Genomic DNA, 27,834 nt, shown 5'->3' on the forward strand with positions numbered 1-27,834 from the left:
TGTCTCCTGCTCCTCCTCCTCATTCTTTTTGTGTGCGCTTGGCAGTGTCTGTGTCTGTGTGTGTGCGCTGAAGAGTCCTTACATTTTTATTTAAGCCGAATATTTTCCATTTTCCACAATTTGGGCTTGGGTCTCTCCCTCTCTCCTGCTCTCTGGGGGTTCTGTGTATCTCCGACTCTTACGCTATGATTGCTTCATTCTTTGTAGTTGCCATAATATGAGGACAATTATTTGATAAGTGGGTTGAATGTGCAGCAGGAGCAGCAGTAGCTGGTGGAGCTTTTCCTTCTGTTCTGATTCGGTTCCGTTTCCGCTTCCTGTTCGCTTTTCGCATTTCGTATTTGTGTTCTATCTGGCATTGTCATGGCGCTGCTTTTTGACAAATGAAAGGGGTCACATCACCAAAACAGGCTTTTGTTATACATCCTACCCCTCCCCATGGAAAATCCCCTTCATTCCTCCTGCTCCAGGGTGGACCGGGGGGGCCAAGTGTTAAAGACAAACTTTTAATTGTTTTTCAGAGTGTTGACTTGAGTTGAGTTTATTTTTCATTTTTATTCAGATTCAGATTTTTGTATGCTATTTTATGGAGTTTGAGTTTGTTTTTTGTTTGTTGTTTTGTCTGTAATTTGTTTGCCGAATTGGAAATATGTAAATTATTAAATAATGCCGCTGTTGTGGCCGCCCAAGGGCTGGCTTTTGTCGGGGATTATTGGGATATTTGTGGGAGGCTTTTGGCTTTTGGCATTGTGCAGAAAATGTTAATTTTGGACTTTTGTATTCTGCAGCAAGGCGAGGCTTTTGGTGTTTTGGCATTGTGGAAAGATCAAAAAATGAATTTGACTTTCTTTCATCTTTCAGGCAAACCTCTCACCCATTTCTTCAATTCTGAACTGACACTCTTCAGCAGCAGATATTTCTGGCATCTATCTTGATATATCGGCATATCTATTTCCTGTTTCATGTTCAATCTTGAAGCTCAGAAGATCTCCATTTAATTTCCCTTTCGTTTGACTCTTCAGCAACAGATTTCTCTCTTTCTTCTTTATTTTTCTTCCAACTTCTTTCTTTCTTTGGCTCTATCTTGACTCTTCAACAGCAGACTTCTCTTGCAAATACCAAATCCCAGAATTGCAGCATGCCACATCATTCCCATGCTGCCACATCGAAAGCTCAAAACTCTTTTGCAAGTTTCACTTTGAGTCACTTCCTTGGCCATCCATTTTTGGGGCAGGTAAATTCAAAGACTTTTTCTGTCCGTGTGTGTGTGTGTGTGTGTGTCGTAACTCGAATGCTGCCACATGCCACTCCAGTTTGGAGAATAAACAACTTCATGGCTTCGAGTGGGAATGGCAATGCGAATGCGCGAATGGAATCGAATGGCATTGACAGCCGCATCATTATATGGATATCATTATCGTGTATCGACTGCTGCTCCCCCGCCCTGCCAGAGAGAAAAAGGTAAAATGTCACAAGATGCTGCACGTTGGCTGTGTGTGGGTGTGGGGTTGGGTGGTGGGAGTGCTTGCTCGGTTGAGTGGCAGTGGGGGGCGTGGTTGGGCAATATAATAAAGCGCAAACATTTATACACGACACTCGATGGTGGCTCGAAGGACGGCGATATAGAAAAAAGCATTCCGACCAACTTAACTGTCGATATCAGCTGCTGCCATGGCCATGTCCTCCAGTTGGACTACCCGTAGCCCGTACCCCGCACCCCGCACACCGCATCCCCTGTACCCCTGCTCCTGCTGCTGCTGCTGCAGGCCACTCCATTCCTTGCCATTGAAATGAATGCGAATTCTGTTTGCTATCGATTTTCAGGACAACGTTTATTATTTTTATTATATTCCGCACGGGAACTAGGAAGGGGAGAAGGGCAAGGGAATCCCCCCAGTGTGTGTGTCTGTGTGTGTGTCTGGGGTGGCTGGCAAATTATGGGCTTTTCATAACGTTAACAGTCGCATAAATACGCTCTTTGTGTCAGCCAAGTAGAAAAAATGCGATAAAAGATTATAAAGTGTGTGTTGTCGCTTTGGCTTTGGCTTTGGCTCTGGCTTTCGGCTTGGCTTTCTGCTTGGCTTTTGCTGCCCAGGATGGGTGGGTGCTGGGTGCTGTGTGCTGGCTGAGGGATCGGCGCTCGTTCTCGTTTCGCGCTGGGCGTGGTGTGCGGCGACATCTGTTTCCGACATCTTTTAATAAAATTTTCATCTTTATTACAAAACGATTGTTTTATGCGCCCAGCCAGTGCAGCCAGACTCCCTTCTCCCTTCTCCCTCCCTCTACTCTCTTCGAGGCAAATCTCTTGGCTGGCCAGAACTTCAACTTGAACTTGGACCGGCGGACGTGTCCTGCTGCCGGAAGTCCTTCAGCGAGTCGCGAGGAAGTAATTAGAATGAAGCGATTTTTGGGCGCCAAGTTTTTCTTCGCTTTTTTATTTCCATTTTTTTCTGCATAAAGTTTTTATTTGCTGCAGATGGAGTTGCCGAGTGACCGAAAAACAGTTTATGAAAATATTATTATTCGTTCTGCTTTATTTTATTACTTTATTTCACTTAATTTGATTGCACACACACACAGGCACACACGCACACCTTTTATTTACTGACCCATCAATGCCTCGCATGGAAATAATTGCCAACTTTATTGGTTAATTTATGAAATTTACACATTTAATGGTTGCCTTTTTGTTGTTGTTTTATGCTCTGCGTATGTGTGTGTTTGTGTGTGTGTGTGTGGCTTGGGTGGTTCGGTAGTTGCGGCTTTTGCGGTGGCTCGTTTATGCCACACAATACAATCCATATATATTTATTTGTTTTTGGACAATGCGGTTGGGTTGCTTGGTTGGTTGGTGTAAAGTGGAGAGGAGAGTATTGTTCAGCTGAGTGGCTGTTAAGTGGATCTGTTTGTTAGCTGCATAATGAATTGTAGTTAATATTTAAATGTAAAAGGTAAAATATGGAAAGCGGGAAACGTGCTGTGTAGCGATTAAAACATGGGAACAGAAGTTATCCATCACTTTGCATGAACTGAGTCTCCGTCCCTCTGCTCTTTGGCTGTCAGTTCTTTATTCTATTCTATTTCTCTCTCTTTGTGTTCATTCTTCGACCATCAATCTCTCTCCTTATGCCTCTCCACTTGCTCTAGTTTCTCCTTCTTCTAATTCTATATTCCATATCTCCTTTCAGCCCCTTTATCTGCCCAGATTTAAACTCTTTTGATAAATAATTTAACATTAAACTCTCTCCAACATGCTCTCTCTTTTAAAGGACTCTTTCCTCCGTGCAGTTCATGACCTATGGTTGGTTTACCAACTCCCAATCCCCCCTCCTCTTGGTGGGTTTATATTTTTGCAATATTATTTTTTGCAATTTTTTGTTGCTCCTGTTTTGCAGCTGAACTTCGTTGATTTTTGATGTACGCATGAGGGCGCCGATTAAGCCAACTGGAAAATTTGCCCAGCCCTGCCCCCAAACCCAAGCATTTCCCTCTCCAACTCCCTGCTCCACTCTCTGCATAACCTTGCAACAGCAACAAATAAATAAACAAAAGCTTTAACTGAAAACAGAGCAAAAAAAGCAGCTCTGAGAGTTGCATAAAATTCAAACAAAAGAAGGAGCAGCAGAGGCGAAGGCAATTAATATTTTTTATTGCATACAAATTGCATAATTAGTCAAAACTAAATGACAGACCCACAAACAGGCAGGAGCAGGAGCAGGAGCAGGAGGTGGTTAAAGGAGTAAGGAATCGACGGGGATGGGTGCAGGCAAAAGGGGCGTGCAGACAACAAATGTGTTGTTGTGATTAATAAAATTACACGAAATTGCAGAGGTCCGCAAGAAGCAGGCGCCGAAGGGGAGTGAGCAGGGGAAGTAGCCCTGAAATACAACAATATTTGACAGCTCGAAACAATTATAACAGAGGCAGAAGCAGCAGCAGAGGAGACCCAAAAGCAGGCCAAACACGAAGGGTTGCTGCTGCCAGAGATTGAAATAAAATGTGGAGAAAAAAAAGGACCATCACTTGCCGCTGCGGCCAGGGAGGGAAGGTAAGGAAAGAAGAGGCAAGAGACAAGGCAACGTGTGAAAGAAGGACTACTTGACTCACAAGACGCACAGCACAATTTTTAATTAATTTCCATGTTTCCTTGTACTTCGCTGACTTATGTGACTCTCTGCGGACAATTCCCTCGATTCGAGTCCAGCCAGGCGTAAGTAACATTGCAATTTACGAGTCTACGAAGTGTATGAGTGTGTTGTCCTCAATAGTTGTCACTGTTTTGCCTTCTAGTTTTTACACTATAATGGCAAAGTTGAGTGTAATTAGTCAAACAAATTTCGGTGGATATTTATGGGAAGTAGAAGAAAAGAGTTGAAGAAATCTTTTGATAACTTTGGGGAGGCACTCAAATGATAGATCGAAAGGAGTTCTAAATAATTACTTATGATTAATTTTATTATCACTATAAAGTTAAGAGTCTGAAGGTTGATTTTACTGTATATTATTGCCTCCCTAATTGACCTTTTTCTTGTCATACTTTACCTCTTTGATTGATCATTTGCGAGCCCCTTTGCTCTTGAAATCTCTTTCTAAACTCTACTCTCAATATCCTGTCCCTTCTCCTACTTGACTCTTTCACTTTAATCAAGTTAATCTCTTCCCATAACCTGCTCAATCACCCATAACCATAGCATTTAATTTGATTTCCTTTCCATTGATGGATTGATCTTATTTCGGCAACATCCACTCACACATATTGTGCCTGATCCACCTTCATATTGTGCCTGATTCCATAACAAGTTGTCAGCGCTAATTAGAGACTTTTGCCAGCTGACGCCGCAACCCCCCACCCGTCCTTGGAGTGGCAGCAATGTAACGCCTAGTTAGGCAACAGATGCGATGCCCAGAAATGTATGCAAAGGTCGACTCGACAGCACCACCACCAGAGTAACAAAAGGGATGCTGCCGGACCCATTTAGACACGCAGCTCTAAATTAGCTAAAGGGTGCCATTGTCATATATGGATGCGCATCTAGATCGCCAGATATGTAGGGCAGGGCATGGGGGATTAGCCCCGGGGGAAACGCAATTGGATAATGAAAATAAAATTAGTTTTGGTCACGTGCTTAGGGAAATATGAAATGATTATTTATGAAATGAGAATTGTGCAATGAAGAGCGCTCAGTGAAAATATGAATTAAATTATCATTTCTAATTGGAATAGAAAAAACAGCAAAAAAACATCAACATTCAGCCGTAGAGCAGAAGCCATTTCAATTAACTTTGCTGCCAATACCGTGGATGCCAGTTGAGTGAAAGCCTGCGGCCGGAGGCGCAACATTTTTAATTAATCCAGAGCGGTGTGAGGTGCGGTGCGGTGCGGCGTGATTCGTGCCCCTTACTTTGTGCTCCAGCAGCGGCCAGCACCTGTCACTTTTTAGCAAATCCATTGGCTGCATTTCTGATGGACACTTGGCATCTGTTTCTGACCAGGCCCACAACGCGGCAGAGCCAGCAGCAGCAACAGCAACAGCAACAAGGCAAACGTCAAAGAATTTCTGCATTTGCCAGGCTTTGGTTTTTGCTCGCTCATCACAATTTTTGATTGCACAATTTAATTTCATTTTCCGAATCCATTTTTTATGCCCATCCACTGTTTGCAGAGAGGGTAAAGGCATAAAAAGTGAGTGTCGTGTCGGCTCAAAATGATTGTATTACTTATATTTACATTTATGCAAACTACATTTATGCTTAAATATATTTTTGTGGTTTTGTTTGCTCCTCGCCAGTTGATTGACATTTGCCGTGGCTGTGCGCGAAGGGTTGAAGTTTCCCTAATTAGAGAACTAAACTCTTTGTTTGCATTGCTGATGGGTTGGTTGAGGTAGGTTCGCATGCCATTCAAATGATATCACAAGAGTCTTAAGCAAAACTATCATTTCTTTTCGCCGGGCAAGCAATTGAAAAGAGCAGCGAGTGGCGAACTCTGGCAGCAAACATTTGAGCATAAATATGTACATATGTATCTGGTACGAGTGCCAGTACACGCATATGCCACCAGGTCAGCCGCACAGTTCAATTAAGGCTTATTAAGTGTGCTCAAGAGACAGGAGCGCAGCAGCGGTTAAAGCGGGGCCCAAAAACATACGAAAATGTGTGACCAAAAATGGATGAGGAGCGGATTTATTTGGCATCATGTTCGGACACTCAGATCAACATAATTCCACCAATAAATGGACCGACAAACGTACGTATAATTGTTTATGTTATTGCCAGTAAAACAACCTTCTAAAACCCACCTTCCCTGCTCTATTTCCAAGCCCCAATCGGCCTCACTCCCCTCCTGCCACAGCTACATGATGTTCTGGCGACAAGAAATCTGAAAATTGAGCAAAACCAAGGGCCGCCGCCGCAGTCTCTCTCTCCACATGCGAGTGCGAGTCGTGCGGCACAGTCGGGGTCGAAGCTTTGCGTGTGGACAGATTTCTGTATAAATAAAATATGCATAAATATAAATATAATTAATTGAGTGCAGTGCAGAGTGCAGCTACAAAAAAGAGCATAAGAAACTATTGCATAATGATTAAATTACAATGGAAACATAATTAAATCACAGACGAATGGCTGACATCCATCCATGAGAGAGTTAATCAACGCCAGACGAGGGAACCTGCCATGGGTGAGTGAAGTGCATAAAGATATCGATCAAATTGAATGACAACTGATTGTCCGATTGTGTGATTGACTAATTGGCTGACTGACAGATTGGCTGACTGATTGAGTGCAGCAAAAAGTGCAATAAATATAACGAGCTTTGTTGAAACATTCCCAACCCATCCCACCAGACAGAAAGAGTTCAGGCAACCCCTAGATCTGGAGTTGAGGTTCAATGTTTGCCGTCTGCCTACTATTTTAATGCACTGTCTGATGTCGTAAAGTTTAAACAGTTCCCGGTACTATAAAGAGGATTTAAGCCGCTGGCGGTATTGGCTGTAAAGTTACTCCATAAATCGTCATTACAGATCGTATTGTGTTGTTGTGGGGGCGTCCACATATTCATGAGTGCCTTCGATAATTGCAATGGAAATCTTGTTAATAATTAATGAGAACAGTTATCAAAGTCGAGCAAATCATGGAAAAGTTTTGTTTACGTTTTGCAAAGGCAACGGTGATATCTGACAGATCACGCCTCCAGCGGTAATCTAGAGGCGGTTCAAACTCGTTTCAGGCTGTATTGACGTAAACAATCAATGGGGTTGTATGCTTGAATTTCATTCTGGATCAATCGATCGCACTTGAATCTGTAATTTCTCTCAAATCTTTCAGTTAATTGGGGTCGCCCTAAAAGTAGGCAACAGTTGCGGCCTGCCATTAACAGCGTCTCATTATGTAGCTAACAGCGCCATGTTAAAGCATAACACGCCGAGGGCAAAGCCACTGTTAATATTTCTGTGGGTAAACTTTTCAAAATATATTCAAATTAATTGTAATTTATTTATGTACATACATCAAAATGCCAATGGAAAATTTTCAAAAATAAGTTTAACAACTGCCCACAAATTAAGCCATCAAAACCGCCTCTGCGGGTAATTATTTCCATTTCAACGCCTTTAACAGCAAAGACCAAAAGTTTTCATTTGATTTTCTTGGCCAAAAGCAAAAGATTTGTCTGCCTGGCATTAGCAACGATTGCGCAGAACCCTACAGGGCTTCTGCTGTCCTTCAAGCGGTGATTGAAAGAAAAACAAGTACATAAAGTTGGGAAATATTCGTACTCGTACTCGTTGGCCCAACTCCTCGAGAAGACAGCAAAGGGCAGTGGAAGGGGCTGGCTTCTAGGCCAGTCGTCTGTGAATTATGGCCCTTGGAGCTGGTCTGGCCAGGTGTTTTGTAAGCGCCCACCAGCATGGGCTGTGAGTAATTGAATTAATGTTTAATGTATAATATTTCTGCACTTCGCGTCAAACAATATTTTTGGCAATAATTTCGTTTTGAAGTTACGAGGGAAGAGCACGAGGAACGCCAGCTAGGTCATGTTTCATGGGTCTGGCCCGTGCTGAGGCGCTGTCTGATTTCCGATTTTGGCAATGAGACGCCGTTTGATCTCGTCGATCTGTAGAGCCCGCTGGATGTTGATGATGATGGTTGGGGGAGAGAGCCAACCTAGAGATTTGACATCGACGACACTCGAGACCTGTTTTACGTTCAGGTGAATCAACTCTCAATGTGAAGGATGATGTGCTCTGTGCTGTGCTCTGTGCCGTGCCGTGTTGTTGTTGTTTTGCTCGTTCTGGTCACACCCTTTTGAGGTTCCATGTCATCGACACACAATGAGCAACAAAAACAGCATCTCGGGTTCAGAGTTTAAGCAATTTCAGCGACACTGCATCAAGGCTTTAGTTCCTGTTCAAGTCAAGTGTTGGCCAAACAAATCTGAACACAGTTACGAATGTGAGAAAAATAACAATGGAAAAGGGTTCGGCAGGTTCTAGGTATTCACATTATGCAACCCCTCAGATTGACAATATTGATTGATTGAATGCAGATGATTGCTGTGGAAATATTGTTGTATACCTTTTGTAATTAAAATGTTGAAGTGTCAACAGTTTGCATTTATTGAAAGATTTCTCTTTGCAGTTCCCACAGATCAGACATTTCTACGCAAATATATTTATGTTCCCCTCAAACTTTTCACACTTTGGTTTACCTTTGGCAAATTTACGTATTGCAAAATCTATTGAACATCCAACTTTAAATCCTAACTGTTTAAATATATCTAAAGATATCACCCAATACAAATTTCTACCCTGAACATTTCACACTTTGGTTAAATCAACTCGAACATATTCCCTCTCCTTCGTTTAGGGTTTGAAGCTCAAGTACCAAACATGATCATGCACTTGAGATAATCATCTCCGAGCAGTTAAATCGAACGTGCCGTTAACTAATCACCCATTTAAACTCTGACTCCGTCTCGGACTTGAACTTGTGGTGCGTTACCCGTGTCTTGTAAGTGTCTCTGACGACCTGAAGTCATTCAAAATGCCCAAAATGCCCAACGCTGCTGCTGCCATTCAAGTGGAGCGGCGCTACTGTGCGGTGGCAGTTTGAATACTTTTAATGTTCAGCGTGGCCTTTTCCGCAAAATGCTGGCAATTATAATTATAAACAATATAAATTAAAATTTTTGTTTGCCCCGAAACGGCCGCAACTTGTCCGAAAACATGTGTCGTCTGGTTTGGACTGGTGTGGTCTGTCGCGGACTGTACAATTTCACAATTGCAATTAAGTCGTTCTTGTCAACTGCAACCTTCATTGGAGCGTGGATGGAGCTTTGGCTTATTAGATTAAGGTCTTTTGGCCATATTCATAAGTGCAGCGGCATCCTTGGCTCGGCCACAATCGACACAATAACTGTGTCAGCCATTAACTGCGACAAATTGCAGCGAGTGAGTTTGCTCAGCACTCCAAGTGAACTTCCAGCCACTGCATTGAACCTTTTGCATTGAACGCGCCTCCTCCTCCCGGTGGAGATCAGTTTCCTTTCCGGCTAATTGTCCGCATTGGCGGCAACTGCCACAAAAGACGCACTTCCGCTTTGCCCGGGCCACTCAATGGTCATGCTGTTTAATGTGCTGAAATCTTAAGTAAGCAAAAGGTGTCATCAATCACCGGCGGAGCTGTGTCGCTGAAGTTAAAGCTTCTCCCAGAGCATATCATTACAGTAAGTACTTGTGCACTGTACATTGTAAGGCCTAAAGATCGTTTCGCTTGCAGTTTTAAGAGGCATTCCGCATGCTAATTACCCGCCACTGCATTTTTGTTATTGATATATTTTGCATAGGAAAGTTATGATCTAAGACGAAGTTCACTTCTGGTCTGGATGGCTTCTGGATGTCCTTCACTGGGTGCCTAATTGATCAATTAAAATTAAATTTATTGCCAAGTTCTTGGCCATAAAACCAGTCGGTCATCTGCATACAGGTTCGCCAGGTTAGAGATCAATAGCTGACAGTGCAGTGCGTAGTTCTACAAATAGTTTATAAATCGTTTGGAACGGTTGCTGCAATCGAGCAAACCCAGTCAGGCTTTTGATCTGAACGGTTAAGTAGAAACCATAAAAACGATTGCGCTCGCTGCCCGCACAATTTTCCACTGCCATTGAGGGAGAGGAGCGGGGCACTTGAGTTTTAGTGGCTTGGAAGTTTTCACAAGTGAGTGCCCTTCAAGCCATATGATTTGGGGTTAATTTCGGTGTAATTGATAATCCATTTTTACTCTTTAACAGGCAGCCAGCCTTGGGGACCTTGCCGCCTTGCACATCCTGGGTAAGAGGGAATCTTTTTCCACTCCGTCGCCTCGCATGGTGCTCAAAAAAACCCCAAAATTTCCGAAATACTAAGGAAGCTATAAAATGCCGACAAGTTTATATATTACCAGAGAACCCAAGGAACAGACAGAGAAACAGACGGACAAGAAACAACAACGCAAATCGTGTAGTACTGCTGACTCAGCAGAAACTCCAACAAAAAGTTCCCCCTCTTCAGGCTGTTTACATGCAAGGAAAACTCACCACAGGCCGAAAATCCACCTCAGAGGGTGCGAGAACTGCGACGGCGCAGCGACGGCAGTTGCGCACGCGTCTCTCTCGCTCTCAGGCAATTGCCAAATTTTTGTTGAATCTAAACTAGCAGCGAGGATTGCAGCAGGCACACACAGACACTCACCGATGCACAGCCACAGGCGCAGCTACACTAATACGAATCAGAGCTCGGCTTAAGCGCTGCCTCGTACTTAGTCGGCGTCGCCGATCGCTGCCGACTTGCTGCCGATTTGCTGCTGTTGCCGCCGCTGCTGCCATACGACGTCGCCGCTATAAGTCTTGGGGTTTCGAACAAAAACGTCTTGCCCAGACGACGGTCCATTCATGCGAGTTTTTCATTCCGACGCGTCAACTCTAAAACGACACATGCTCGGGAGCGTGCGCGATCGTCACAAGCCACTCAGTCCACACCTCTCCCCGCAGAGCCACTAAACCAGACTCCCCAAAAAGTGCAGGATAATATGTGTGACTAAACCAAAGTTTCGTTTAACACACACAAATTACAACAATTGGCTTCAAATCAATTCGTGAAGTGAGTGAATATGCTGATAGGCTGATCTGATTAGTGGAAAACACCATCCAAATACGAACTCCGATTAGACTTCCTCAACCTTTCCCGACTTTGGATTAGCTGTGCAGTTGCCAAGAATTCTCAAATGTAAGTGCCAGTCGACGGGGGCGTTTGAGTGATTATTTTCCATGTTCCCTGTCAAATGTGGGCGTGGGTGCAATGTGAATTAATTAATTCATAAATAAATATCAATTATATTGTCTATTGGTAATTATTAATTGCTGCCTAAGGGCTTCCCGAAATAGATTTGCGTAAAATAATACTAATTTAATACGTGATTTATTTATTAAATAATATCTTCGGACCGTTTTTGTTTTTGCAATTCATTTATGTTTACATTAAATTTGCAATTCAAAAATGCTGCTCAAATCTATCAACAATTACAAAATTGTTTTTGCTTTTCAATCAAATATTTGCTTATCAATCGAATCCACGTCGTGCCCTTAAATAAACCCAGTCTCGACGAGTGCCCAAGTGCCCGAGAGCCGTTCAATGTGCATTTTGTGTTTTTAATTGGATTACAAAATATTAACGGAGCTGTCAAAATAATCCCAATTAAATCAAATTATCAATAGACAGGCCTTATCAGTGCGCTGCAGCGCCTTTGAGATCTCACTTAGAGTTCATTTCGGAAGTGTCTGGAAACATAAATTTGAGCCCTGTAACCCAGAGTCAAGGTTTTGGCTTAGAAAAACCCTTCGCCAAATGACTGGCTGTGGAAATCCCTTAGCCAAAATCTTCTCTTGACTTGATTTGGTTTTATTTAAAAATAGTTTCTTGGGTTTTGTTGGGTTGTTTTTCGGAGTCTGCAATTAAGTTGAAACATTTTGCAAGCTATGCAAAATCGCGGCAATGTGGTTATGAGCGGTCATTCCTCAGTTTTGGGTTTTGTGTTTTGGTTTTAGTTTGGTCTCTTGGCCAAATGCATATGCGGAGTCTGTTGATCAGTGTTATTTTTTTTCGGAATGTGTTTTTCGGTGGGATTTCGCAAGTATGCAGCCGCAGACACGTACCGAAGACCACATAACGTTGCCATTTCCCCAGCTCTGATCAGGTTTTGACCCACTTGAAGGTAGAGTTCAGGTCAATGTTAAGGTGAAATTCAAACAGAAACAAAAACACAAAAACAGAAACCAAAACTAAAACAGAAACAGAAACCGAAAGGTGGCCGAGTGGATTTCCGTTTGCTGAGCCATTTTTGCATTTCGGTGGTGCTCAATTAGAGCCACACGAATGTGGATCTTTGTTGTGTGTCTGCTAAATATCACAATTGATTATTGACCAATTGGTCCAGTGCCCAAAGACTATGGGCTCTTAACTGAATCTTGCGAAATGGTTTATGACCTCAGAGGGCAAACAGCTGAATACTCCGAAAGGAAAGGAAAAGCACATTCTGCTGAAATGAAATGGTGTGAAAATTCTGCCTTAAGATGTGTTTATTTTGTAGGGAAAATAAGATGCGAATGAGTTGGCTAATCTTCCATCTAATCTTCCATTACAAAACACATTTTGGCATTACTATCTTTAAGCTTCGTTCCCCTTTCCCATGTTAAACCGTCGGCAATCACGCCACCTTCTCGTTTAACCCCAATCAGTTTCACTTTCAAGCGAACCGCAGACACCAATTTTAGTGAAATTTCCAACGCCGTCTACACCTTTAGTCACTTAGCCACAGACAGGCAGGCATCCCAGCCATCCCACCATCCCAGAGCTGCAATCTGCCATCCATCCGCCCACCAATTGGCTGGGCCTGGACACAGAAGTTGTCTTAATTAACCGCAACAGCCGCGTGGCCCAGAGGGGGATACAGAAATAGCTCTTTAAGAGCAATAGACGTCACACAAAAGGCAACAAAGTGATCGCTTTGTTTGTGTGTGGAGTTTTTGCTGTAATTTTTATTGCGTTACTTTTGGTGTTTTCTTAACCGTTAAATTGAAATATTGACACAAGCTTTTTTGGCGTGAATCATTTGAGTTTGAGCGGTGGATAGAGCCCTGGGGCAGGGCACACTTGCTAATGCCCCGAACAAACAATCCACCATCCAGCCATGCACCCATGAAGGTGTCTCGGAGTTACGTTTACATAATGAGCGAGGCATGCTCTTTAATAATAAATCGATTGGAGCCACACTGATAAGGCCGTAAAATTGGCAAATTGCCGTTTGCCGGCTTTAATGGGAGAGCGAAAAAGATCCATCAATCGGCGAGCCCCAGCAGCCGGAGGGTAGACAAGCGAAACCAACTCCAAGTCACTTCAATCGAAGTCTCGCGAGTGACTTAGGTCAGGATTGATGTTGCCGGCAAGCACACACACACACACACACACACAGACACACCTCAACAGATACACACAGATATGCGTGTAGTCGTACGACCTTGCCAGCCTCATTTCTCTGACAACCAGATCAGACCCTTCTCAACTGGCGAATACACGCGAAATGAGCCAAATTGATTCATGGCATTCATGGTGAAGTGAGTGCCTGCCCCGAAAAAGGGTTTACGAGTGGCTGTGGCTGTGCTCATGCCCGGGGAGAGTGGGAAATTCTCGGGCGTAATTGGAGCATTTCGCGAATGCGAAAATGGTTCATAAACTATGGCCCAAAAATGAATTTATTTATATTTATATATGTATACACAGACAGACAGGCAGAGAAAGAGAGATAGTGAGAGTATATAAATTACAACATTCGACGCAGCTGCTGCTGCTACTAACTCTGGCTATTGGAAAATGTTTGCCAATAATTTTGTAGTTGATGGAGCAGCCGGCCACGCTTCAGCGATTGTACACGGCTCAAGTCTGGGGGCTGGGAGAGATACTGAGACTGAGACTGCTGCTGAGACTGAGACTGAGACTTCAACTGAGCCTCTATGACGTTAACAACATTGTTGTTAAAAATTTGTTGTTGACTTAAACTCCACTTGAGCGCGTGTCAAATGCTCGGGGGCGCATTAATCAAGCTTGAAACAGAGCAGCAAAGGCAACCCACAGGAGAAGATAGCTTCATTAAAGAGGGAGAGAGATTTGAATAGCTTCATCTCAGAGTGAGTGCATCTGCCCTTAAGTAATGCGCATTCTGAGCCCCCAAACAAATGTCAAGTTCGTTGCCCAAGTCTTCTGTCTTGAGGCTTTGCTCTTCTTTGCTCGCAAATTGCATCACTTTCTGTTTCTGTTTTTGTTTATGTTTTCCATTTCTCTAGACAACAGTAATCATAACATGAATGTTAATGTTGAATTACTTAATGCCATTTAAATTGTTTGCATCGCTGCTGCTGGTTGCTATGCCTGTAGTTGTTTTTGTAGCATTTAGAGAACGATTTGTTGCGCTTGGCCTGGCTGGCTGCCAGAGCCACCTACTGCATACGTACTATACATATATCTACATATTTATACGGGTGTCTAGCCATCTATCTCCACTGCTTTCAATGCGTCTGAGCCTTAATTGAGCTGAACAAAACGCTGGCACAAGAGGAGCAAGCGAGGAGCGCCTCTGAAGGAAAGTGTGGCGGCGCCACCAAGCGTGGCAAAGAGCGGAAAGCTTCCAGACTGGGCAGTGCCGAATGAATGCCCTACAATTAGAGCTAAATGAGAGGAATTGCTGCTTCTGGCTGGTTCGATTGGGAACTTCCGTAAAGCTGGTGGGTAAATCTCAATGTCAAGCTGCCGAAAGATGAACGAACTTTTCGAATATGAAATCGAATTCTTCCCCCCGCCACACAAAAAGGGTTTCAATAATTTCATACAATTTGCCAATCAACGCGTTCCCAACGATGCCAATTATGAAATGCCAAGCCCATGTCCATGCCCTCTGTGGGCGCAACTCTTTTGGCCATGGCTTATGAAGCCATTCAAGTGCCACGTCCCTTTCCACACGCTGCCAGCCATCGCCATCGCCATCCCGCACCATGTAATCAGAGCCAACACAAACCCGAAAAAAAGGAAGCGTTGCAGCTGATGATGCTAAAAAATTGATATTTTATTTATATGTAAAATATTTAAAGCCCCGACAAAAAATAATCATACGAAAATGATAAAGCTTTGCGAGTGCCGAAAATTAAGCGAAAAATTTATTAAAAATGCATAAAAAGCGAGACGAAAGCACACACTCAAAACTGGATATAAGTTGGAGCAGCTGAGGATGCAGTGTAGGAGTTGGGGGCAGAGCCTGTTGCATTATAAATGCGAGAAAGAGAAGAGTGGCGCGTGACCTTCGCACTACTGCGAAAAAAAAACCACTTAAATGTCCAGCCAGCCAGCCAGTCAGCCACCAACACAAAATGCAACCTGAAACTGAAGTTGTGTGAAATTGTAAAAAGCGGCAGCAACAGCCACTGGCAGCCAAAACAAACAAGTGCAGAGGCTGCAAGGCAGTCGGACAGACAAATCGAGAGACATAAGGAAAGACCAGATGGAGGGGGAGATGGGGAGAGAGATGTATGACGGCTGCTACTGTTTGGCCAGAAAAGCAAGCTACAACAGCCGCAGGGGACTGAGCAGCGAACTCGAAATACACTTGAGAATGGAGCTGAAGAGCATCATCTATTTAAGCAGAAACCAAACCAATCCATTATGAATAAACACATCAACGAAAACTATATCCAACACACACCAAAACCCATTCAATATAATAACCATCAATAATAGGTGAACCAACAGATCCAATCATTCAATTAAAGTGCAATATAAAAGTTGTTTGTCATCGCGGCATCTCACTGTCACGCTATGAATTTCACACACAGCAACAAAAAGCTGCCCACTGAGCGCCAATCTATTGTGGACCAATCTTTTCGCCACTCGAAAGCTTAAGCTGGGTTTTTCCCAAGTGGATATCCTACTTCATGGCAATAATACCCTTTCGGAGGCACCATAAAAGGTGCAGCTCTTGACTCATACTGGAACCTGCCACGGGTGCCACAGCTGCTGCAGGTGCAAGCGGGAGAGGCGACTCTGAGGCAAATGCCAACGAACGCCGCAGCCAGACAAAGTGGCTGAAATCTGGTGGCTTAGTGGTTCAGTGGCTCAGTGGCTTAGTGGCCTGCTGGCCAGCCAACCTACTTCTGTCTCTGCTGCAACTGCAATCGAAAGTGAGACTGAGACCTGGAGCTGGAGCTGGAACTGTGGCTGGAACTGTAGCTGAAATCGGGTTGGATATCGTCGTCAGCTGTTAGAAAGCTTCGGACAGTGCGGCCAGCGGAGAAGCGTGTGGCATGTGGCAATTGCAACACACATCCAGTTGCCTGGCCACATATAGACACAGCTCTGGATGTGTGCGGTTATAAAACTTTATTTAGGTCAATCAAATTTCGCATTCGGCATTTTGAAATTTCTTTACGCAAATGCCAGCCAGTGCTATTTTTTAATGATTTCTAACTCAGCCGAGAGCCAGCCAGAGCCAGAGCCTGTGCCTGTGCCTGTCTCAGTTGGTGTCTCATTTGTATTACATAATGTGCCAAAGAAGCCAGCGACCAGGCCACGCCACAGCCACAGCCACAGACTTCCCAGCCGCCGCTGTCCAGGTGACCAAGCCGTGGCCAATAAGCACAAAAGTCGTAAAAACGTGTTTCACTTTTATTTTTTTGTGCTCGCTCTGCCGTTTTGTTCCCCCACTTTGCTGTTTTTTTTTCTACTGCAACTTCTTAATGGATTGGCGCTGGTCGTTGGCCCGCTGATGAGGCGTAAATTGTGAGAAAATTGTATGCTTATGTGTGTGTGTGTTTGAGTGTGTGAGTGCCTAATTGGTGAGGGGGTGTGGCCGCTGAGATGATAACTAAATCAAAGAGGAACTTCCGTTCCGAAAGAAGTCATTAGCGAGAGGCGAACGAACCCCTGTGGAGGGCATTTCATTCCTGTTTGCCAATCCTTTCTCTTTCCCAACATATCCTTGAGGATTGCTTCCTTGATGCAACACAAATCTTGGCAAATTAAATGCGGCCTTAATTATTTTATGCTCATTAAGCGACAACCAACCAACCAACCAACCAACCAACATATTTGCTCTGCCAAAATGCCACAAATTAAGGCAGAAAACGGAGTGGAGTGGAGTCGAGTCTCGCATCTCGTCTCGCTTCTCGTCTCAAGTGAGTCTGCAGGCTGCAATTAAAAAATATATATACCAAATATATCAACTAAAACAAAGACAACAACAAATGTAAATGTCATTAATTTCGTTTAAATATTTTTGTGTATATTTTTTGCTTTATTTTTTGGTTTTTTACATAATTCAGAAATCGCTCAAATGTGACAGCAGCGAGCAAAAATGTTTTTCGGTTATGTCAAAAGTCATTTAAATATAATTTGGCCCCAGCTGAGACGGGGCTTTAAGTGGAAATCTTTCTGTCTGAAGCGAAATGAACCCAAAACGAACGAAAGTCCAGTCCAAGCATAAGTCCAGCTGCTGGCAAAGTTCGTCGCCTCAGTCATTTGAATTTCTGTTTTTTATCCGGTCTAATGGGAGTCCCCTCCGCCTAATGGAAATTTCTCTGCCAGATAACCTTGAGAATTTTGCTCTATAAAATGCATAAAAATGCACATATACATCCCGATAGATAGATTTGTATGTCTGCCAGGCATTCACGTGTTTTGATTCCGCTTTGGATTGTCCGAGAGATCAGAGACCTGTCGTCGATTTTCACGATATTGCCCAGCCACACAATCGACTGATGACCGTTTAATAAGTTTATTTCCATTGAGTGGCTGCATTTACAATTAGCATATAAAAAGATTTCCTGAGGCACACGGGGAGGCACGTAGCCAGTGACAAATGTACGAGTATTTACCTCTACCAGATGGCGCATTAATCAGAGCCTCAGGCTAGTAAAAAATATATTTATTGTTGTAAATTAATTAATGGCACGAAGTGTTGTGGTTTCTGCAGTGCCGGAGCCGCTTGCCGAAATCTCTGGGAGGGAGAGTATGCCAAGGCTTGGCTGGTTCTACGACCTCCGCTTTCTAGAACCAAAGACTTGCGCACTTAGCAGGCTCAGCCACAGACACTGACCCCAGGAAGCACTTGTACGACACGGTTAGACCAATTAAAAATAATTACTCCTCATAAGTACATGCGATATGTTGTAGTTCCCCTCCACATATATGTAGATACTTCCACCTATCGCATTGAACTCGTAATCCCCCTTTAACCAGTTTTATTTCAATCCGTTTTTATGGCTTTGCATTTGCTTCTCACTCTCTAACTCTCTCTCTCTCTCTCTTTCTCTTTCTCTTTCTCTTTCCATCCCCAGATAGACTTGAATTATGGGCCTGGAAAAACATTATCTGAGATATGGACGCACTGCTAGAGATCATTTACTTGACTGGGCCACATGTGGGCGTGGTCGTCGTCGTCAACAACAACAGCAGCAGCAGCAACAGTCTCAGTTGCAACAGCCACAACTTCAACAACAACAACAGCCACTGCAACAACAGTCACAGCCATCCCAGGGATCATCCACTGCCACGGGGAGGCGGTCACGCCCTCATGTAACACACAGAGGCACGCCCCTCTCCATGCTGATATCTCATGGAGTTAAAATTAGTAATAGTAAGTACAGCCAAACTAATTGAAATTTAAACAATTTCCAGATATTTTTAACAGAGAAATGGCGAAGGCTTGGGGACCTTCTCCAGCATGAAGGAAATTTTATTTGCCTGTTAAATCTTCCACCAAAAGTGTCTGCTAGAAAGTTAGCTTGAACTCTCCATGGGTTTTAGTTCTCTTAAAGTTCGTTCTCGTTTCACAGTCCTGCTAGAATTAATTTAAAAAATTCCCACAATCATCAGAAATATTTCCCATACATTTCCTTTGAAGGAAAATCACCTTGTTGACAAAGTCTACCCCCAGCACCAGTCAACGATAAAAAGGAATGAAGGAAAAATGTTATTAAAAGCGCAATTAACTAACTAAAAGTCAATATCAACTGCCAAATTCGGTGAGTGGCTTGTTTACTTGGCCAACAAAAAAACACCAAAGCCCCCCAACCAGTTGTCGTTCGAACTTATAAAAGATAAATAAATAGATAGCTTAAAAAATACCGCAATGCACTGTACAATATGTACACAAACTGGTCATCCGAGAACTGCAGCCGAAAAATGGAAAACAAGTCTTTGGCTAACAGAAAAACCAACCAAAAGCAACCGAAATATAAAGGCAATCAACCTGAGGGGAGAGGAGGCGGCGGGCAGACTTGGAAAACATTTGAAAAGTCGAAAACAAAATACAAAATATTCGTAGCTCAGCTACTAACTAACCAACAGATGTAAATCAAGGAAACACACAGACACGAGTGCGCACTCATACAGAGACAGGCGGCTGTTGCGTTCTTTGCAATGGCCGACATTGCGTATACGCCACACAGCCACACAGGCCACACTTAGACGCGAGGCGAAGGCAGCCAAGTGTGCAAACAGGCAGCGAACCAAGTAACCAGGGCCAAGAACATTTGTCAAGAGAGACTCTCAGCGATACTCTTGGCTCTCTGAACTTGGCTTAGGCTGCTTTTCTCTTAGTTTTTTCGTACAGGTTTTTTGGGTTTGAATTTCGGTTTCACTTTGGTGTTGATTCGATTTCAATTTCGATGCCGTTCTGTTGCTTATATAGAATTATATATTTTCAGAGCATTTTGCACTTGACAGTCGCTGGCCAGGCCACAACTGGCTTTATGGCCATGTTTGCTGTGTGCCAATGCCTTGGTATTGGCTTTGGCACTTCGCTTCGATGCCATGGCATCCTCTGCTCTGCTCTCCGCTAAGCTGGCAATTATTGGGCTTAAGTGCCGCTGTGATACGTGATGATCGGATAAGGATTTGGGTACTCACAATATGACTTTGAAACCACTTTTTAATTAGGGCCACTTATGATGATTGAGAGAAGACTCTTAGCACGGCTGAGTCACCTGTTCTTCCGCCTTCAACCTCCCTCTTTTGTGTGCTCTTTGCAAATGGCTTTCTTGCCACTATGCTTGGGCAATTCTAATGCAATGAACGGCGAACATTGCCAAAGGCAGCAAACAGCATTAAAAACAGAAGTGAGGCAAAGGCGAAAATAAAAACTGGCAATTGAAAAATCTATGGCTAATGCCTGACCAATGCAGCGGCGGCGGCAGCAGCAGCAGCAAATAGCAGCAACATTAACCAGTAGTCGGAGTATTCGTCGTAGTAGTATCAGCTGCCAAATACTCGTACTAACACAGACACTAATACACAAAGCAAATATGAAAATGTTGCCAAATCAATAGACAAGACCTCAAGTGTCCAAAGATATAGTGAGAGCAACAGAGAGAGAGAGAGAAAACTGCAAAACTGAAGCTGCAAAACGGTGAATGAGTGGAGAGTGTGAGTGTGTCTGGGTGCCGTATGAGTACTCGCACTCGTACTCGCTTTCAAGAGGCCAACGATAGCGACAGTGAGTGGACATGGACATGGCTGGCTGCGGAATCGAGTGGACGAGGACCGATGTGGACCCCACATCGGGGAGATTGAGCATAAATTAACACATGCAGCCATTCAGGCCTCTGTTTTTGGCCAATTCTATGTCTTCCGCAGAGGGGAGGGTGTAGAGCCAAATGTTGGCCCTGCTCAAACAGAAAACGGGGCCCGCCAGTGGCTGCCTCAAGTGCTGGGCCGCCTCAAGAAGAAGAAGTTCCCAACTGCAGTTGCCCGCCGCGCCACTTTGGGATCTTTAGCAATAGCAGTTCGGCTGCATGTCTGTGTGTGTATTTGTGTGTGTGTGTTGTTTGTGCTTTGCGATTATATAACCAGATGCTGGCATTAAGGCCTTGCTTAGATCGTGCCTCAGCTTTTGGCTACTCTGTGATGGAATTCGTTAGATGTTGACACACAGAAGTGAACCAACAAGAAGTCAACGAAATGCGAAACTTTTCAGCAACTTTTGTTGGCGCCGAGATTGAATCAGAGTATAGAGAACATTATTCCACATTCCACAGCACAGTCAGCAGAACTTCCTGCATCAAAAGTCTCGCTCCCGCAATCTCAATCTGTAGCCTGAAAACATTTCCATTGTTCACTTTCCATTATGGGTTTCTCCCCAAGATTTCCTTTACTTTACAGCCTTTCATCTCCAGGCAAAAAAACTTTCCTATAAAGCTAACCTTCGGCTGGCGCTTCTTTTATTGTGGAGCCTTCTTCTTGGGGTCCCTATCCAGAGCAAAAATCAGTTGTAAACGCTTTAATTAAGGGCCGAAACGCGATAACTTAAATGCAAAATTGCCGCGAAGGCACGTCCCGGGTGGGTCAACCGGTTTTTTGGCTCTCGGTTTATCTTTCGTAGTACATGCCCATTGCCCTTTGTTTCCGCTCTACGTTTTTCAGCTAATTGGTTAGGGGATCGCATCCACCCAGCCCAGTCCACTCTCCAGATCGAGCGGAGAGATGTGGTATGTGAACACGTGATGCAAATTGTAGTGCGTACAAGGAAGTGAATTCGGAGCGTAAGGAACGGCAATTATTTGCTTAAACAAAAGTGATTACATGCCTATAAAGCCATATAAAACAAAGATGAGGGGCAGATACCAGATCTGATCTGGTATTCACATTACCGCTGCCTGCCCCCAAAAGGCGGCACGTTCTGAAACGAAATCTCCGCTCACTCGATTGTCTGAGGTATCGCCAGGCGTTGCAACTGTTTAGCTGGGGGTCTGTATCTATTGTCGCATCCATTGTCCGGTGAGACAACAGTTCCGCCTGCTATTAGATACAAAAAACTCTATTGAATTGGTTTTGCTTTTGTGGCGGTTTCTGTTGGCCAAGAGCCGCGCAGCAGCTGCAACAGCTCCGTGGCCTGTAATTGTGAGCGTTAATTTTAACAGGTGATTGGCAAATGTGCGCCTATTCTTGTACTCTTTTTTCTACCCGCTTTGTGTTTTTGATCTTTGCCACAGTGCTAGAAATAGAAGCTAATCTTCAGCAAACACTCGTAATATCAACACTCCAGACAGAGCTTATAATCCCCACTAAACGGCTTCAAAGTCTACGCGATTCCATTGCACTTACATTTTGTTTTGCTTTTTCTGCTTTTGCTGTTCTATTTGCTGTGCTTGTTGTTGCTTGTGCGTGGTCTAGAAGCTCGGAAATATGAATATCGCGTGCTCAGCTGTAATTTGAAAGAGAAACGACGATATGACACCAGAGACGTTGGTGGTGATGGCACCAGAGGCTCGCCTAAAAGGGGGAAGAATTCAATACAAAGCCAAGCAGCTTATTTCACTTTCATCTGCAGCTATCCCACTCCCACACCGTCGCTACGCCCCTCTCTACCTGCGCTGCTGCTGTGAGTGCGACCCTCCCTGTTGCTGCTGTTGTAACTGTTTAAGCGCAAGCAAACGAACAAGAAAAGCGAAAGAGAAAACAAAACAAAAACACATGGAGCAGGTAGACGAGAAGCTTTGGCTATTGCTGCTGTGTGGGGATATCCACTCCACTCCACAAGTACAGCGTTCGTCAGAGATCAGCATAATTGTCAACCGTGAGGCAGGCGCTGACGTATCAATTGTGTGCCAAATGTTTAGTGACCATATCGCTGCCAGTCCCCCTCTGCCCCTCTGCCTCACCGAATACGTTGCAATCGTAAAGTAAAGTTCGATTGCAGTAACATCTAGCTACAATTATCGATAGCTAAAACAGCTAACGGCTGGCGCAACGAGAGCGAGCGAAGGAGAGAAAGAGCGAAGAAGCGAAAGAGTCAGAGAGACATGAATGGGAGCTCTTTCTGTTGGCAGGGTCTTCCCTTGACCTTGAGCCCCCGGACTTGCAGCTGTAAATGTTATGTGCGTCGTTTTATGACAATTTTTTGTGGTTTTTGTTGCTGTTACACATATCGTGGTTTGGTTGGGGGTCTTTTGTTTTTGCGTAACTTTCTCTCGAACAGAGCGTCAGGGCTGCTCAGGGTCAGTGGAACACCAAAAAGAAGCCGCTTGAACTTTGCCTGGCAAAACAAAATAAATGCACAAAATAAAAACAAAAACAGAAAAATACATGTTGTATGTTTTTATGTATATTTAATATATGTATAATCCGACGGTATTTTGACAGCAATTATCGCGCCCATTTTCAATGTGAGTTTAATGAATTTCAAGCTGATTTATGGCACTCGCAATCTGCGATGTCTGTCTGTCTGCCTCTGCCGCTATCTGCACATCTCTCTCCCTGTTCTTCTAGCTCTCTCTCTCTCGCTCCCTCTTTCACTGACTTATTTTTTGTCGGACATTATCGAAACCCGCTGACGGCGTTGAACTGCAGTGCAGTTCAAGCAACGCAACGAAACAAAAAAGGAAAAGGAAAGGCAAAGGCAAAGGGAACGAGCCAACAAATTGCATTTCATAAAAAATGAAAATGAATTATATGTTAAATTGATATTTATGTTTTTCCCCAAAAATGCTTCACCTTGCACTTTTGATGCCGCCTGCATCGGGGCTCGGGCTATAGTCGAAAACAGTTTTTCTCGATCAGCTTGACGATCGGTTGGTTCGGTTCGTTGACTGTTTTGGGCCGCTCCGATGCCGCGCCGGAGAACGAACCCGTACCCGTACCCGAACCCGAACCCGTTGGCATTGTACGCCCATCATCATAGCAGTCATCATAATCGTCATCATTAGCATCGGCTGTGTTCGTCAACGGATTCGATATGCGACTGGCCACGCCCACCGCTACAAAATGCCAACAAGGTGATGGAAGGAAGCTCCAAGTGGCAAAACCAAATCCAACCCGGGGGCTAAGTGCATAGGCCAATTAGCAATGCACTGCCATTGCATATTTTTGCGTCTCAGCGAGAGATGAGCCGAAAAACAGATTCAATTTCAATTAGTGATAAGAGAGGATCGTAAATTACACCCCACCCCGCGCAGCTGTCAGCAGGAATGTGCCCTGGCCAGGCGATAAGTCGGCCAAGAGCATGACAGACAAGAGACGAGTCTGTTGACCGCCGTAAATTGCGTGTGACATCCGTTAAATTGATCCATGAAATTCCCATCAAAAATATATATAATATTTCAAGTGAAACTTGAGGGCAGGCCAGGCATGGGGAAATATCTATAAATAAGCAAAAACCTTAATGTAATTTCGATATACTTATTCATATTTAAATCTTGCTTCTTTCAGATAGACTAGCTGTGATAATACTTGGTATAATTACCTTAATCTTAGGCATACTTTTAACCTCCATACCCTGGTTGGACTATTTCATACTAAAGGTAAGTCTTCCTTAGAAAAACATTTCAAAAGAAATACCTTTGACCTTTACAACTTCTTTCTTCTGAAGAACCTAAGGCTGTGGAATGATACATTGAGCTATCATTATTGGCAGAGACCCGGCGTCATACGACTGACCAAAGTCTACATCTACAATGTGACCAATCCGGATGGTTTCCTCAGCGGCGAGAAGCCCAAGCTCCAAGAAGTTGGTCCTTTTGTCTACAGGTGAGCACCAACCCAGCAGCAGCTGCTGCTATAACTTATAAGCCATAAATCTTTGCAATTGAATTTGCTATTCGTTACGCCTTTTGGGCTTTGGGCATACATGCCTCGTACTCGTAGTTACAAACATTTTCATGGTGGCTTTGGCAAAGTGCTCGATTGGTCATGGTTTGCTGGGAAGTGAAGTTGATGCCTTAATGACTGTAATTAGAATAGCTAAAAGTGGCTAAAAAGTAATGCAATACTCCTACGGTTGGGCAATTAGCTGGAAACAAAAACATAATTAAATGCTTAGATTCTAGAAGGAACCATTAAAAGTTGCAATAAACCAAGAACTCTAAAATGAATGTGCAGAATCATGCCTCCACTCTCAGCTTACAACTCTTCAAAATCAATCAATTTTTCTATGATCGGATAACTTAAACGTATCAGCTTTAACTCCATTTAAGCCACAACGATAGGCAAACAATTGAATAGAGATCTTAGCTAATTTTAACACCCAATCGTGTCCGATCATGCGCCATGAACCACCATGCAATTAGTTGGCCAATTAAACCATGAGCCCACAACAAACTGTAGGCCTGGGGGCTAACTCGCGAGATATGCCATGCCGTTTCCGCTGAATGGAGGATTACAACATCTAGATCGCGTAGTGAAAATGTAATAATCATAAGTTGTGAACGTGAACCCGTTTAAATGAAGGATAACCTGGGCAGGGGCAGTCCGAGCAACGCGCAAGTGATCAATCATCGCGTTGTCCACAGTTTAAAGATTAATCTGTTTGACAAGCTGGAGATGGGACTGTGACTGGAGCTGCGGGACCTCGGCTGGGCGGGCACAATGAAATGACAAACGGTAGCTAACAAAAAAGATGCTTCAAAGTGCCTGTCATCCGTTGTTACCTTTTTTGTTACCTTTTTTTATGTTTGCTTCGTTTTTTGTTTCGCTTCGTTTCGACGTCTTTTTCTCGGGCTTGAACGAAGCTGAACTTGACATTCAATTGCTTGGCCCTGACTTTGGACCACGAAGCACGGGCACGGGCCCCGGCAGCACGTGACGATCGTTGGTTCGCTGATGATAATAATTGTTTTTGTTTTGCCATTACAGGGAGGACATGGAGAAGGTGAATGTAAAGTTTCACGAGAATAACTACACAGTGTCATATCAGCATAAGAAGATACTGCAATTTGTTCCTGAACTGAGTATTGATAAGAACACGCCCATAGTCACGCCCAACATACCATTGCTGGTAAGTGCAAGAAGTTATTCCTCTTTCCATCTTTCTTTAACCCAAATCTCTCTCTAACAAACAGACCCTGACCAGCCTCAGCCCGAAACTGGGTTACTTGCTGTCCAAAACCATTTCCGTGGTCATCACAGCAGCCAACTTCAAGCCCTTTATCAACGTGACTGCAGATCAGTTGGTGTTTGGCTACGATGATGCGCTGGTGAGTCTCGCCCATCGATTCTATCCGAAACACATGCGGCCCATGGAGCGGATGGGACTCCTGCTGGGCCGCAACGGCACCCTCACCGAGGTGTCCACCATCAAGACGGGCTACGAGGGCATGGACCAGTTCGGCTACATCGACTCCCTCAACGGCATGGACCATCTGCCGCACTGGAACGAGGAGCCCTGCACGAGCGTGGCCGGATCCGAGGGCTCCTTCTTTCCGCCGCGAGACATCACCAAGTCGGAGATGGTCTACATCTACGACAAGGATCTGTGCCGCATTATTCCCCTCAAATATGATCACACACTCGAGAAGGATGGCATTGCCGCAGATCTTTTTCGACTGCCCAACAACTCGTACGGCGATTCGGCCCACAATCCCGAGAACAGATGCTTCGACACGAACGAGTACGAGCCGGTGCGGGGTTTGCAGAACATAAGTCCGTGCCAGTACGGCGCTCCAGTCTACATATCCAATCCGCACTTTTACGACGCCCATCCGGATCTGCTGGACTCTGTGGAGGGACTCGAACCCAAGCGCGAGAAGCATGAAACCTACTTCAAAATACAACCGGTAAGTGGATGATTCTCTTCTGATGTTCCTCTACTGAAGTTCTTCCTCTAATGTTGCCCCAGAAACTTGGAGTACCGCTGGAGGGCAAGGTGCGCATCCAACTCAATCTGAAGGTGACGCGTGCCAAGGACGTCTATCCAGTGCGTGATTTTCGTGACTTTGTGTTTCCGGTCATGTGGCTGGAAGAGGTAAGAGATCATCGTTACACTCCCATAATGACAACATTCTTCATCCATTATCTTTCTCTCCATTGCTTAGGGCATCTCTGAGCTGACGCCGGCCATCAAGCGTTGGATCTATCTGGCCACCGTCATAGCCCCCTATGCCGTGCCCATTGGCTCTTATCTGATGATAGTGGGCGGCGCCTGTGCTATAATCTTCAGCTTTGTGCGCGCCTACCAGAACTTTGTGTTTGCCCGCGATCCCACGCTGGAGATTCTCGAGATGGGACGCCGCTCGCTGCGGCGTGGCAGCAGCTTCATTGCCCACCAGCAGCACAGACTGTTGCTGCACCATCGCGACAGTTACTCGCTGCTGCGGCACGGACCCATGGCGGCCTGCATGGGAGACAACGACAGGGAGGACGCACAGCCCATTATTGATGGGAGCTTCGAGAGCAGCGGGACGACAGTCAGCCAGGACAGTCAGTCATAGTTAGAGAAAGAGATTTCGATAGTGATTTAAGCAGAGTGTGTGTCAGTGTCTGTGTGTGTGTGCATCTGTGATTGTAGTGTCTGCATCCGTGTGTGTCTGTGCCTTAGTCTTAATCCTAGCTCTAGTTTCGTTCTGGCCAAAATTGTGGCATATACTTGAAGTTCTTGCCACTGTATACACGCATAGTCCTCAATCCATGACTCACGTCTGCACATTCTACTCATTCGTTCATCCTGTAGATGAAGAGTTCCGTGAGTGTTCATTTTCGTTCCCGAAAAAATGCTACAAATAATTCACTAGTCAAAAGTTTACAATGTGAAAAATGCGAGCGCTCATTTCTAGTTTTGTTAGCCGTAACTACCTTTTAGTCATAGCAATTAACTATTTTATGTATGTGTTAAATAATTTTTAGGCTGAGGACGTACGAAATTATAAATAATATTATGAATTTTTGTAAACTGAAAGGAAGGAAAACTTTTGTTAGCTTCAGCAAGAATAATTCTTCAACTCTTAAGCCCTTCAAGGAGCACCATAAATCTACTGCCAAAACATAAATCTCC

General features: G+C 44.2%; 1 protein-coding gene across 5 annotated transcripts; it reads left to right on the forward strand.

Annotated features, from left to right (window-relative positions):
- The first annotated feature begins 50 nt into the window (after nucleotides 1-50).
- On the forward strand, nucleotides 51-27,718 carry LOC117895676 (lysosome membrane protein 2). 5 transcript variants are annotated; one of them, XM_034803500.1, is made up of 9 exons: nucleotides 51-60; nucleotides 11,054-11,261; nucleotides 18,410-18,708; nucleotides 24,279-24,370; nucleotides 24,439-24,596; nucleotides 25,701-25,842; nucleotides 25,907-26,620; nucleotides 26,683-26,808; nucleotides 26,879-27,718. In XM_034803500.1, the coding sequence occupies exons 3-9, from the start codon at nucleotides 18,423-18,425 to the stop codon at nucleotides 27,272-27,274; spliced, it is 1,914 nt and encodes a 637-aa protein (XP_034659391.1). In that variant the 5' UTR covers nucleotides 51-60; nucleotides 11,054-11,261; nucleotides 18,410-18,422; the 3' UTR covers nucleotides 27,275-27,718. The 5 variants fall into 5 exon arrangements, with proteins under 5 accessions (XP_034659391.1, XP_034659393.1, XP_034659390.1 ...); XM_034803499.1 differs by lacking the exon at nucleotides 51-60 and adding an exon at nucleotides 10,089-10,214 and having other exon boundaries at nucleotides 10,289-11,261; XM_034803501.1 differs by lacking the exon at nucleotides 51-60 and adding an exon at nucleotides 10,089-10,214 and having other exon boundaries at nucleotides 10,289-11,261; nucleotides 18,414-18,708.
- Nucleotides 27,719-27,834: the final 116 nt, after the last annotated feature.

This window comes from Drosophila subobscura, chromosome J, assembly GCF_008121235.1.
Source record: "Drosophila subobscura isolate 14011-0131.10 chromosome J, UCBerk_Dsub_1.0, whole genome shotgun sequence".
Lineage (NCBI taxonomy): Eukaryota > Metazoa > Arthropoda > Insecta > Diptera > Drosophilidae > Drosophila > Drosophila subobscura.